General features: G+C 43.9%; 1 protein-coding gene across 1 annotated transcript in view; it reads left to right on the top strand.

Annotated features, from left to right (window-relative positions):
• The window catches only part of syde2 (synapse defective 1, Rho GTPase, homolog 2 (C. elegans)), a gene marked incomplete at both ends in the record, with an annotated part of 79,942 nt that overhangs the window by 50,384 nt on the left and 17,058 nt on the right, over positions 1 to 12,500 (top strand). The window contains one exon of the mRNA XM_083647402.1: positions 2,054 to 2,180. Within this exon, the coding sequence (XP_083503528.1) occupies positions 2,054 to 2,180 (127 nt within the window). The remainder of the gene's footprint in view (positions 1 to 2,053; positions 2,181 to 12,500) is intronic.

Below are 12,500 nucleotides of genomic sequence, written 5' to 3'. Positions count from 1 at the left end.
AGCAAAGACACTGTAGATGTTTTTCACGTATGGGATGTTGGTGCAGATCAGACAGCAGTGTGCTCACCAAGCTCCTCCTGGATGTTTCCTCTTTACCTCACATTTATTCAGAGAACGCGGTTAATTTCCCTCGTTTGACTGGTGTCTGGCGATGTTTTAATCACTGGTAAAAGAGGAAACCGCACACTCTGCCTCACAAGCAAAGATTTAACATTTAGACGTGATAACATGACTTAACAAAGGCCACCAGGCCGAAACGTTGTCTAAATGTTAAATCTTTGCTTCTGAGCCAGAGTGTGTGGTTTCCTCTTTTTCAGTGGATCCCCCCCCTGTCACCTGCACCTCCCTCCTGAGACTCCACACCATGTGTTTTCTTCACTTTCACAGCTCTTTTAAACAACTCCTACTATTCACATAATGGGAGTGGATGGAAACGCGCATCATTTTGCATTTTCTTTTGCCGCGTTTATGAAAATTTTGTTAAAATTGGCCATTTGGATGGAAACCCAACCTGTGTTGAAAAGAAGCATCTGGCACTCACCACCAGGTTTCATTAAAACACCTGTCTTGGAGTCATCCAAATTTGAGTCAGAAATAGTCGTTCTGTTGGCGCGGAGCCTTTTCTGTATGATGTACACGCGTTTGTTTGGCTCCTTAACAATCAGCTGTTTTGCAAGAGCGCTCCACTCTGCAGCACCTGGGTCCTGTTTCACTGAGCGGCTCATAGCACGGCTGACATGTTCTCCTCACACTGAGTGGCTCATAGCACTGTGCTGACATGTTCTCCTCACGCTAAAAGAGATAGTTTGGGATTTTGATTTAGGTTGGTTCTCTTCTTCACCAGGTGTTGCCTACATTATGCTGAGATTACCTCATGAGCTTAAATTAAGTGGAAAAAACCGGCTTGCTACTGCTACTAATCTAAGCTAGCTGGTTTCTGTGAGGAATGCTATCAAGGCTCTGCTTTGCTAGCTGAAGAACAAATAAAGAATCCTTCCTCATATAGCTAGCGAAGAAAAATAACATAATGAGTAGGGATGTTCGATATTGGCTTTTTTACCGATATCCGATATCCGATAATGTCCAACTCTTAATTTCCGATACCGATATCAACCGATACCGATATAAGCGGGCTTTTTTTCCACCAAAATTTCACGTAACAAGTTACATAATGTAGCTTAATGTAGCTGAAGAGTTTAATATATAATATGCATGTTGTGTTAAAGTTGTAAGTGTTAGAGAAGCGAGCTTGTGACCAGAAGGTCGTCGGTTCAATCCCCGGGACCGGCAGGATAAATCTGGGTGGGGAAAGTGAAAAGGCAGCGCTTGCCCCTCCCTTATTACCACCACTGAGGTGCCCTTGAGCAAGGCCCTTAACCCCAACCGCTCCAGTGGAGCTGCTCAGTGGCCAACAGATCAGACTGTGGTTGTACTGGTCAGCTTCCAGGTATGAATGTGTGTGTGAATGTGAACAGGGCACTCCTGAAAAAGAGAGCATTGCTCTCAGTGAGACTCCCCCTGTATTTAAAAAATAAAATAAAAAATAAATAAAAAAATATCGGCATGAAAACCGATATCGATATTTTCCGATATCGATTTTTTTATGCTAATATCGTCCGATAATATCGGTAGGCCGATAATATCGGACATCCCTAATAATGAGCATCAAATGGTAATATCAATGGATCCATTTAAGCCCGTGGAGTTCCTCTGCTGTGCTTTTGGTGTTAGACCTACAGACAAAAGGTGTTGTTCACCACATATGCAATGATGCATATAGGTTCAAAAACACACACATCACTGGGAAGATAATACTCAAACGTATTCAAGTGCCATTTTGATGGAGAAACAATAGACACGTGAGGCATGTAGGTTTCACTTTGGCAGTCGTTTTGCCTGATCCTTCCAGCACAAGGTTGTTTGGAAAGACGTAGACGTTGATAGATAGGGTTGTAAAAATGTCCGCCTCTCTGTCGACTGTTTGACTCCTTGGCCATGCGTGTTTATTTGACCTACTTTGTGTGTGTGTGTGTGTGTGTGTGTGTGTCTCCAGGTGGTTGGTCTGTACCGCCTGTGTGGTTCTGCAGCAGTGAAAAAGGAGCTACGTGAGGCGTTTGAGAGAGACAGCTATGCCATTGAGCTGTGTGAAAACACCTACCCCGACATCAACGTCATCACAGGTAAACTGACCACCAATACAAAGCACTGGATCAGCACACACACACACACACACACACACACACACACAGACACATGCTCAGTGTACGGTCATTCTGAATGGTTGGTTCTTTGAAATCATCAGTTGGAAATCTCCAAAATTTGGTCTTTTCAGGAACTGCCTTGTTTCTAACTACAGTAGACAGCCATGCAATTTAGAGTTTATCCAACTGGTTTTTGAGAATGTAGCAAACCCACAGGTGGTAGAACTTTCTCAACTCCATAGAGGAGCATATAATCTTTCAATTCAAGTAGTTTTCACATGGCAGTGACGGTAGGCTAGGTTTCACAGTGCACAGTAGGACCTTAGGCCATGTTTAGACGACAACAGTCTCTGCATAAAACGGCAAACTAGCGTTGCGTCCTCACCTTTTATTTTGCATTTACACACAGCTGGTGTGATCACGATTTGCGTGCAGACTGTCAGGCTGACTGAAGCCGCAAAAGCGTCAAGTGAGCCAGAATAACATTGAAACTTCTGGTTAAAACCTTCACAATAATGGTAATTAAATAAACTAATAGTCTTATTGATGCATGTCGCAACGTTTTTTGTGTGTGATCCGAAATACTAAGAAGACATTAGGGATGGGCATTTTAAGCAATTTAAATACTCGAGTACTCTCCTTCTATTATGAATGGTTACTCGAGTACTCGCGCGCGGGTGGGGGGGGTGGTCTGTGTGATTACTATGGTAATGACGGAGCAGGGGTAATCTGCTGTGTGTGGGGCTGTTCACACATAACGTTTGCATTTTTGCATGGAGAAAGCGTTACCTGGAGCATGTGAGGAGAGGGACTGACTGACATTAGTTTTTAATGTCAGAGTACCCGAGTACTCGCGCCCATCCCTAGAAGACGTATAGAACACAGACAGCTAAAAGTCCATTTTAACACGCAGTGAGTCGAAGACCCTGATTTTTATTTACCCAGTTATAAAATACGGCTTTTATTTTGAAGGTAAAAACACCTAGCTCGACTTGCTCCCAGTTGATTTTTTTTTTTTTTACGTTTCGGTCAACAAGGACCTTCTTCAGAAATTCTTCTAATTTCAGAAGAAGGTCCTTGTTGACCGAAACGTTAAAAATAAATCAACTGGGAGCAAGTCGAGCAGTGTGCGGACTCTATTTCTTTTGATATGTTTCATTGCTTTTGTCCTGCATCTGCATTTTGAGTGGATGTGCGCGCTCTACTATAAAAACACCTAGCTTCCCCTATTCTGTCTGTTGCTAACGGGTAGGGGTGTCACGATACACTCAGTTCACGATACGATACGTATCACGATACTGGGTTCACGATAACGATACGATACGATACGATTTTAACAATATTTTTTTAAACTTGAATAATGACAATATATGACTGGAAAAGTAGTATTTTATTTGAAATGCACAAATACAAAACATGCTGTTGTGGGAAATTGTTATTACAATAACAACTAGAAAAAACATGAGATTGGAGATAAGGCTTATCTTGAAATAGAATGAGTTACACCGTCACTTAGATTTACTTTGAAGTAAAAGGTTTCTCAGCAGTATAAATTCTCATTATGCATCTTCAGTTTTTCTTCAAACTCAAACAACAAGACTTTTCTTAGTCTATTTTTTATGCATCTTCAGTTTTTCCTGTCAAGTAAACAGTTTTGCCAGAAACTCAATTGAATGGTTTCTCTCCTGTATAACTTCTCATGTGTCTCTTCAGAGACTTGTTCAACTGAACTACTTTCCACACATTGAACTTCAACAAACAAAGACGTTTCTTTGTCTATTTTTGAGAGGGAATTTTTTTTTTTTTTTTTTTTTTTTTTCACGATATGAGATTTCATCTCAACGATACATATCGTGACGTTTTACTATCGCGAAATTTCGTGGGACGATATATTGTGACACCCCTACTAACGGGCTTGATTTAGCTTTGTGATTAAAGTTTTTAAATGCATTTTCCACGCCTCTGACACAGAAGTCACAAATGGTAGCCTAATAAACCAGATCATGCTCCAGATTGGATTACCGAATAAAAACCGAGTAAAGCAACATAAAAAAGACCTGAGCACAATTGGAACTTCACTTGAGGAAATGCATCGCAGACAGTGAGTTGTTGTCAATTATTCAATGCAGGAGATAGTGATTAATAGGCTATGTGCGACGTTAGTAGTAGGGGGGGACTTAACGCAGATTGTGTTTTTAGCAAATCGTTATCACGTTTGTTGAATGTCAATGCGACTCATTATGCCTTACTTTGCTTTACTTTATTTCATTTAGCAGACGCCTTTCTCCAAAGCGACGTACAGAGGTATGCAAAACATAGAAACAGATATACAAATATCGATGCCTGTGCCATAAGGCTGTATTGGGTTAGTTAAATGTTCCTATTGCCTACCATTGTGTAACATGGTGAAGGGGGGCTGTGTCATCACCTGAATTGCGTTTCTCCACTTTACACGGCGACAGTAAGGGGCAGCAGCGTTTTCAAGAATTCCACTCTGGGACCTGTTTTCAGATTTTGGCGTTTTCACCCTCCAATAACGCTGTCACCGTGTAAAAGGAAGGCGCTGTGTAAACAGGGCCTTAGTATGCTAGGTTTCACAGTGCAGGGTAGGACCTTAGTATGCTAGGTTTCACAGTGCAGGGTAGGACCTTAGTATGCTAGGTTTCACAGTGCAGTGTAGGACCTTAGTATGCTAGGTTTCACAGTGCAGGGTAGGACCTTAGTATGCTAGGTTTCACAGTGCACGGTAGGTTTCACAGTGCACGGTAGGTTTCACAGTGCACGTAGGACCTATAGGACCTTGGGGTCTTGTTCAAAGGCACTTTGACAGGGACAAACACAGGAGCTCAACCTGGTGTCCTTCTGATGACAGGATGCTCTCTCTGACCGGGTAAACGCCCCTTTCGCCCCTATGACATAATTACATAAGAGAGTGAGTATACAAAACATTGGCAGCTGTTGTTCTTTGCGTGACACACAGGCTGAGCAGGTGGTCCCAGGTGAAAGCTACGATCCCTTATTGATTTGGCCTGGTAGGCCTGGTGGTAGGAGGTGCAACTCAATAGAGCTGTTAATAATGTTCTGTGCAGTGAATCATCATCTTACATTGACCTCAGTATCTTATGATTATCCAACACATTTTATGTATGTTTGTAAGACATTTTTAGGCATCGATCTAGCTGAGGTGGCACTTACTCAGTATGACGTACAGTGAATACAAGTCAAAGAGAGAGAAATACACGCTAAAAACAGCACAAATGGGGAATTGCTTAGAATTACAATTAGGGATAGAGACACTGCATGAAATAGGCCTTTTCTGAATGATGACGCGCTCCGCAGTGTCTCTATGCGCCGATATATCGGCCGCATGTCGGTATCGGCCGATTTTGGGCTTGTTGACTGCAATCGGCATCGGCAAAAAAGGCCAACGCTCAGCGGTTGCATATTGTCTATCAGGCGAGAAGATGTTCACTAAAGAGTTGGGTCTTTATCCTTTTCTTAAAAGGTTGAGAGGGTCTCTGTGGAGCGAATGGAGTTTGGTAACTGGTTGCACCACTGAGCTAAATAAAGGTTGCACCACTGGGGAACCACAGAAGAGAAGAGTCTGGCTCATGCCTGAGGGCCTTGGTCTGGAGGCAGTACCATGACCAGTGTAGATGGTCCTGCTTAGATGGTGGTGTGGATTTATTGATCCGGTGACGTGAATGAAGCGCCCCCTCACTCGCCACAGCAGACATGCCTGAACCAGTGTCTCTCTGTGCAGGCTACTCCTTATGTGTCCTCTGCAGATAGGTCAGCGTGTGTGTGTGTGTGTGTGTGTGTGTGTGTGTGTGTGTGTGTGCGCGTGTGTGCGTGCGTGCGTGTGTGTGTGCATGTGTCTGTCTGCTGTTTGCAGTAAAAGCATTCCAGCAGTCAACATACCAGTATGGGCCAGGGCCTGAGGGAAAGGTACATACACACACACGTGCGCATGCACGCGAGCACACACACACACACACACACACACACACACACACACACACACACACACATACACCGGGCCATGCTGTACATTCAGGCCATTCTTTCTCCTGCAGGTCGCTGGTTGAGACATGCTCTCTACTGTCCCTCCCTCTCTTTTTTTAAATCCAAAAGTAAACAACTCAGCCTGATTGGAATTGTCAGAAAAGACCTAACTCCTATTCGTAAGCACGTTTCCCTGACCTCGATGGAAAAGGTCATGAGGTCAAGGAAAGATGAGGAGGAGAAATCATCAGGGCGTAGGGAAAGACAACCATGGTGCTAAGAGAATCCCACTGGACTTCACTAGGCTATATGTACAGTACGTATACACTAGAGAGAATCCCACTGGACTTCACTAGGCTATATGTACTGTACGTATACACTAGAGAGAATCCCACTGGACTTCACTAGGCTATATGTACCGTACGTATACACTAGAGAGAATCCCACTGGACTTCACTAGGCTATATGTACTGTACGTATACACTAGAGAGAATCCCACTGGACTTCACTAGGCTATATGTACCGTACGTATACACTAGAGAGAATCCCACTGGACTTCACTAGGCTATATGTACTGTACGTATACACTAGAGAGAATCCCACTGGACTTCACTAGGCTATATGTACTGTACGTATACACTAGAGAGAATCCCACTGGACTTCACTAGGCTATATGTACTGTACGTATACACTAGGCATCGCCGGGCTCAAAGCACCACTGAGTGACTGAAACTGAAATCCATTGCTTAGTTGCTGACAAAAATGCATTTTTCCATGCTAGCAAGCTAATGCGGCTATTCCTTGCGGGCGGCTATGCTGCTACAAGGCTTGTGGGACGGCAGCATTATTGGATTTCATTTTATAAAGGATGGTCCAGTACAGTGATACTCAACTTGGCCCCCCTGTGTGGCCCGCGATGGAATTGCAAAAAAAACAAAAACAAATTACAGTGCGCCTGAACGCAACATGCAAGATACCCGCTGAATAAGTGTCCAAATGTTCATGTCATTCTAGCCAATACTCCACCTCTGTTATAGCATTTCAGTCTGGAATATGGAATATCTTTCAATAATCTATGATTTAGCTGCTAAATTGTAAAATTCCCGCCGTCTGCTCGCTACCCAGGCACTTATGTATGTATCTAAACTAACTAACTAACTAACTATCCGGTGTGCACAACATTGTCAGACTAAACTCCGGCTGACACCCCAAAAACCTACAATCCGCTACAGGAAAATGTATATTGTTTGTTTATTAACTGGCCCCTGGCCTTCTATCATTTCACGAAAGTGGCAAAGCAAGTTGAGTATCCCTGGTCCAGCAGTGTATCCTGTGCCAAAGGAGCTAAGTCAGGAAGCACTGAAGCGCCTTTCCTTAAGGTGCCTCCACGACATGACCCGCGGTAAAACAGCTCTGCGCCTGCTGTGCCGTTGTTTTCCTGTGGAGGAGAGTGGCACTTCTCCACTAGGTGGCAGCACTACCCTTGGCACAGCTCAGCACTACCCTTGGCACAGCTCGATATTGCCACTTTGCTCCATGCTCAAAATTCTAAATATCTCAACGCTGACCTACTTATCACTGACCTTTCGTGAGCGCAACCAAAGATCTCTTATCATGTGAAGGCAACCTTAGTGTTAAGAGAATTCAAACGGCTCTTCTTATCACGGCTGCCACTTAACAGGAGGTAGCCTACTTCTTATCACGGCTGCCACTTAACAGGAGGTAGCCTACTTCTTATCACGGCTGCCACTTAACAGGAGGTAGCCTACTTCTTATCACGGCTGCCACTTAACAGGAGGTAGCCTACTTCCACGTCATTTCACTCAATTAGGAACCTTGAGCCCATGACTCTGAAGGTGTGAACACTGAAAGGAATGCTTGCAGTGTTCCTGCTGTCATCAACACACTGACTGGTTACATGTTTGTTGACCCAAAAGCAGCGTTCTTGGTGCCATGTCCCATCATTTAAAACCAGGAGTTTTAAATGATGGGAGCATTTCCAGTCAAAGTCTTGTGGGTTCTTCCTGCTCTGCTGCTTTGTATTGAAATGGAAATAGTATGGTGGATTCCAACATTGTCTGAAAGGACAGTCTGTTCAAATCAACATTGTTGAACAGTGTTTTGCCTGGTGCAGGGTGCCTGGTGCAGGGTGCCTGGTGCAGGGTGCCTGGTGCAGGGTGCCATGTGCAGGAGCTCAGTGAAGACCTCACTCTCACTGAACACACAAGTGGCAGCTGTGATGAACATTCCCTTTTCTCTGTCACAGCACCCCCACCTCTTCATTTGAACAGTTGAAGAATAGAGAGGCAAAGTGACCGCCTACTTCCTGCTCCAGCACTGTACTAGAGATTTTTATCCGCCATTTATTTTCCCATAGACATTTCGTAAAATGCTTATAGAAAATAGTTTTACTTTGTCAAACCAAACGGTCCAGCTATATTTAGAATCGGGAGAGACCATAGAACATTTCACTCGGACCAAAACTTAAAAAAACTACATTGAAAAAATATTTTCTATCAGCAATTTTTTTTTTTTTTTTTGCTCTATGAGTGCTATGTGGTGTCTCCTGTTTCTAAATATATCTGAACCGGTTGGAACAAGTACAACTATTTTTAAAACAAATTAATCAATTGTATGGTTTGTGCACCAGTGATTTGAGTTAAATGCCTGCCCCGCTAGTCTTGATAACAGTATCGATAAGTTCAGACCTTATTTTTGAGAAATCAGGTTTTGAGAAATGATTGATCGATCGATACTTATCAATACCGAGTCTCCCTATTCCCTAGTTTTAGTTGTGAGGGTTTGATGTGCTGATTAATATCTGCCAGGCATTTTAGATGAGTCACTGCATATTTCATATTCTTCATCTTACAAAAACTGCTGTGTCATTGTATTGAGTAATGATTCCAACACTGGGACAGAGACGGGGGGGAGGGGTGGGTAGAAGGTAGACAAAATGACTTGGTCATGATTTTTTTTTTCTCCCACAAAAAGAGGAAGACCATGGAAGCCCCTCGGCATTGTGGGAGCTGCTGTTGGTTTTGGGAAGAGGCCCCGTATAGGCGTCCTCCTATCATGCCCGCTTTGATCCGCCTGCATTTGCATGGCAGGGCAAAGAACACAGTTAACAGTTGAGCGGGTTAGAAAAAAAGGGCCAGCACTGGCGTGGATTGTTGGTTTTTGCTTGCTGTCTAAATTTGCTCTGCCGAGCGAGTGGCTGTTGCACATGGGCCTGAGTGAGTGGGAGGGGCCTGAGTGAGTGGGAGGAGCCTGAGTGAGTGGGAGGGGACAGAGAGGGGGAAGGCCCAGGCTGGACTGGCAGATGAGAGATTTGGGGTGTGCACTGCAAAAAATTACCATCTCCAAATAGGAAATAATCATGGATTTAGTCTTAAAACCTTCTTTATCGAACCAGTTGAAAAGCAACTGCCTAATTTCACTTGTTCCAAAATTTTCTTAAAGTCCCTGGAAACCAGAAATAATTTTTTATTATTTAGCATTTTGAGTTCATCACATCACAGGAACCTATGTTAATAAGCCACCAGCCAAATTTGAATGATGATGAACGTCATAAAAATTTAGGTTTGACAGTCATGACAAAAGTCATGAGAATCAATTAGATTTTAGACTGCCTTTTCTCCCGCTGACTGTGTGGGCGTGTCCTGTGTGTGTGTGCGTACAGGACTGCAGGTCTCCTCCGAGAGAGAGCGAGAGAGAGAGAGAGCGAGAGAGAGAGAGGGAGGGAAACAGAGAGAGAGAGAGAAGGAAAGAGAGATGGAGTGTGTGTGTGTGTGTTCGCTCGTTGCTCGGCGCATACTGACAGAGAGGAAGAGAGACTGCCGTTGCGAGTGCACAGCGCTACTGTGTGTGTGTGTGTGTGTGTGTGTGTGTGCGTGCGTGCGTGTGATTCGATTAAATCTTAAGACGTGATAAGATCATTCATTTTAGCACCGCGCGCACCGCTCTCTTCAATGAGGAAGTGGAAATCCAGACCTTGTAGAAAAGTGGCGATTTTGGGGGTTTGGGTTGAAAGTAATGTCTCCTACTTTCTGAGGCACACACTTACTCACATAAGACCCTCAATTTAATAGTTAGAAGGTTTTTGTGGATTTTGGTTTCCAGGGACTTTAACAATATTTAGAAATATGACCCATCACTCCTCTTGTTTCAACACTTTTATTTTAATCTGAATGATGTATTGTTTAAAAGAAAATAATCCAGAGTAAATCTAGGATGAAATGACACGTGAAGATGTTTTTGTAGTGTGGAGCAGAGGGCAGACAGGCTAATAAGCAGGCAAAACGGATGAGCTAAGAGGGCTGTCGTGTCACACGGCTAATTTAAAAGCAGAGGTAGTGAAAGGGATTATCCAGGGGTCAGAGTTCAAGCCAAAGCTTGCAAAACACGCTCAGTGCATGGCTCTGCTTTGTTTCAAATCACAACCCTTTTGTTTCCATTCACAATCCACTCAAAGGAACCAAAAAGGTGTTCTCCACTTGAAAAAAATAAATAAAAAAATAAAGAAAAACGTCACAATCTTGCTTTAGCAATTGTGTCGTTGATTGGTCACTCCTGCCCTGTAGGGGTCACATCTCTCTCAACTCCATCACCAGGTGGTGACAGTTGTGCAGTGGCAGACACAGGGTCAGTACACTGTATTCAGATCAGACACTATAAGACTCAGGGTCAGTACACTGTATTCGGATAGTCTGCCTACAGAGAGTCTACAGAGTATTTGTAACATTTCAACACTTTATTAGTTGACATTGAACAATTCAACTTTTTCACTTCGTTTGTAGATGTTTGAACTAACCTGCCGCTGCCAGATGGTTTGTTTTCACATAACCACCTGGGAACGAGTCGCTCAGGAAACCGTTTCAAAGGGCACGCACTTTCAAAGAATTCCTAGCAGGTGATTGGATGAGCCATCTGTCTATCACGTCTACAACCCATTTTCACTCAGATATTGAGGTGAGAGGTCAAGGCACCCCCTTTGAAATAGTTTTTCCCTCGTCAAAATGTCGCCGAACTTTTTGAGCATTATTTAATCCCCTTTCTGACAAGTTAGCATGCCATGGTTGGTACCCAATTAGTTTCATATGACATCAACTTCACTATATAGTGCTTTTCACAGTGTTGCCCTCATTTCAATTTGAACTGTGTGTAGTATTTGTTTGGTGCATTTATTAAAAAAAAAAAAATGCCATTATAGATTAAATGCAAGAATCTTAAAATGGCCAAAATAGCTCTTCTAATTTAAAGAATTCTAAATATTTAGAATACTTTTTGATTGTTACATTGTTATTGAGTTGAGAGTTGCAATTGAATCCTGGTTGTGGTGTCTCTGTCCCTGTAATAGAGAGAACAATAGCATACGCTTCATAAATAAATAAATCAAAGTTGATGTAGTTGTACCTGCTGAGGAAGGCTTCAGTAACTAGTTCAGATTGGTAACAAAGGTCACTCATTAGCTGTTTGGCTGGAGATCAGCAGCACAACAACAAGCAACAGTGTCTTCAGCCACGCCCCCTTCTCTCTCTCTCTTTCTCTCTCTCTCTCCCTCACACACACACACACACACACACACACACACACACACACACACACACACACACACACACAGCAGGGCCAAATGGGCCTCAGCATAGCCAGGGAAAGCTCAGTGTTTACAGCACAGTCTTGAAAGCACCACTGTATTTTCAAATGTACAGCTGCTTATTAGATAATCCAGGTTGTCAAAAAAACAACAACAACAACGACGTATGAATCAGTTGACACGTTTGGTTTGGGAGGGCAGTTAAGTGACATTAATGATTAAGCCTCAGCTCAACCTGTTTGGAATTTTTGTGGAAACAAGGCATCTAATGTTTTCCAAATGGAACAGAGCAGGCTTGGTGGAGAAGTGGTTCAGAATGAAAGGAAGCCAGTGTGCCCCTCTAGCCCAGTTAGCTGCTAGAAGTTCACCAGCGCCCAGCAGCACAGGTATCGATCCTAGTTTGCGGTCTGTAAACTCGCCTCGGTGACTTGTCTTTTCCACAGACTTGTTCCGCTCTTCGCTGCTTCCCCCCCACTCGGCCGTGCGTCGCAGCCTTGCTGCTTCCCCCCCCACTCGGCCGTGCGTCGCAGCCTTGCTGCTTCCCCCCCACTCGGGCCGTGCGTCGCAGCCTTGCTGCTCCCCCCCCCACTCGGGCCGTGCGTCGCAGCCTTGCTGCTCCCCCCCCCCACTCGGGCCGTGCGTCGCAGCCTTGCCCCAGTGAAGACATGGAAAGTCATTAACAAGTGCCCCCTTTGTTG

Source organism: Poromitra crassiceps (assembly GCF_964638095.1).
Source record: "Poromitra crassiceps genome assembly, chromosome: 12".
Taxonomy (NCBI): domain Eukaryota; kingdom Metazoa; phylum Chordata; class Actinopteri; order Beryciformes; family Melamphaidae; genus Poromitra; species Poromitra crassiceps.
Note: the sequence above shows the minus strand (reverse complement) of the source record. Positions and strands in the feature narration are given on the sequence as shown.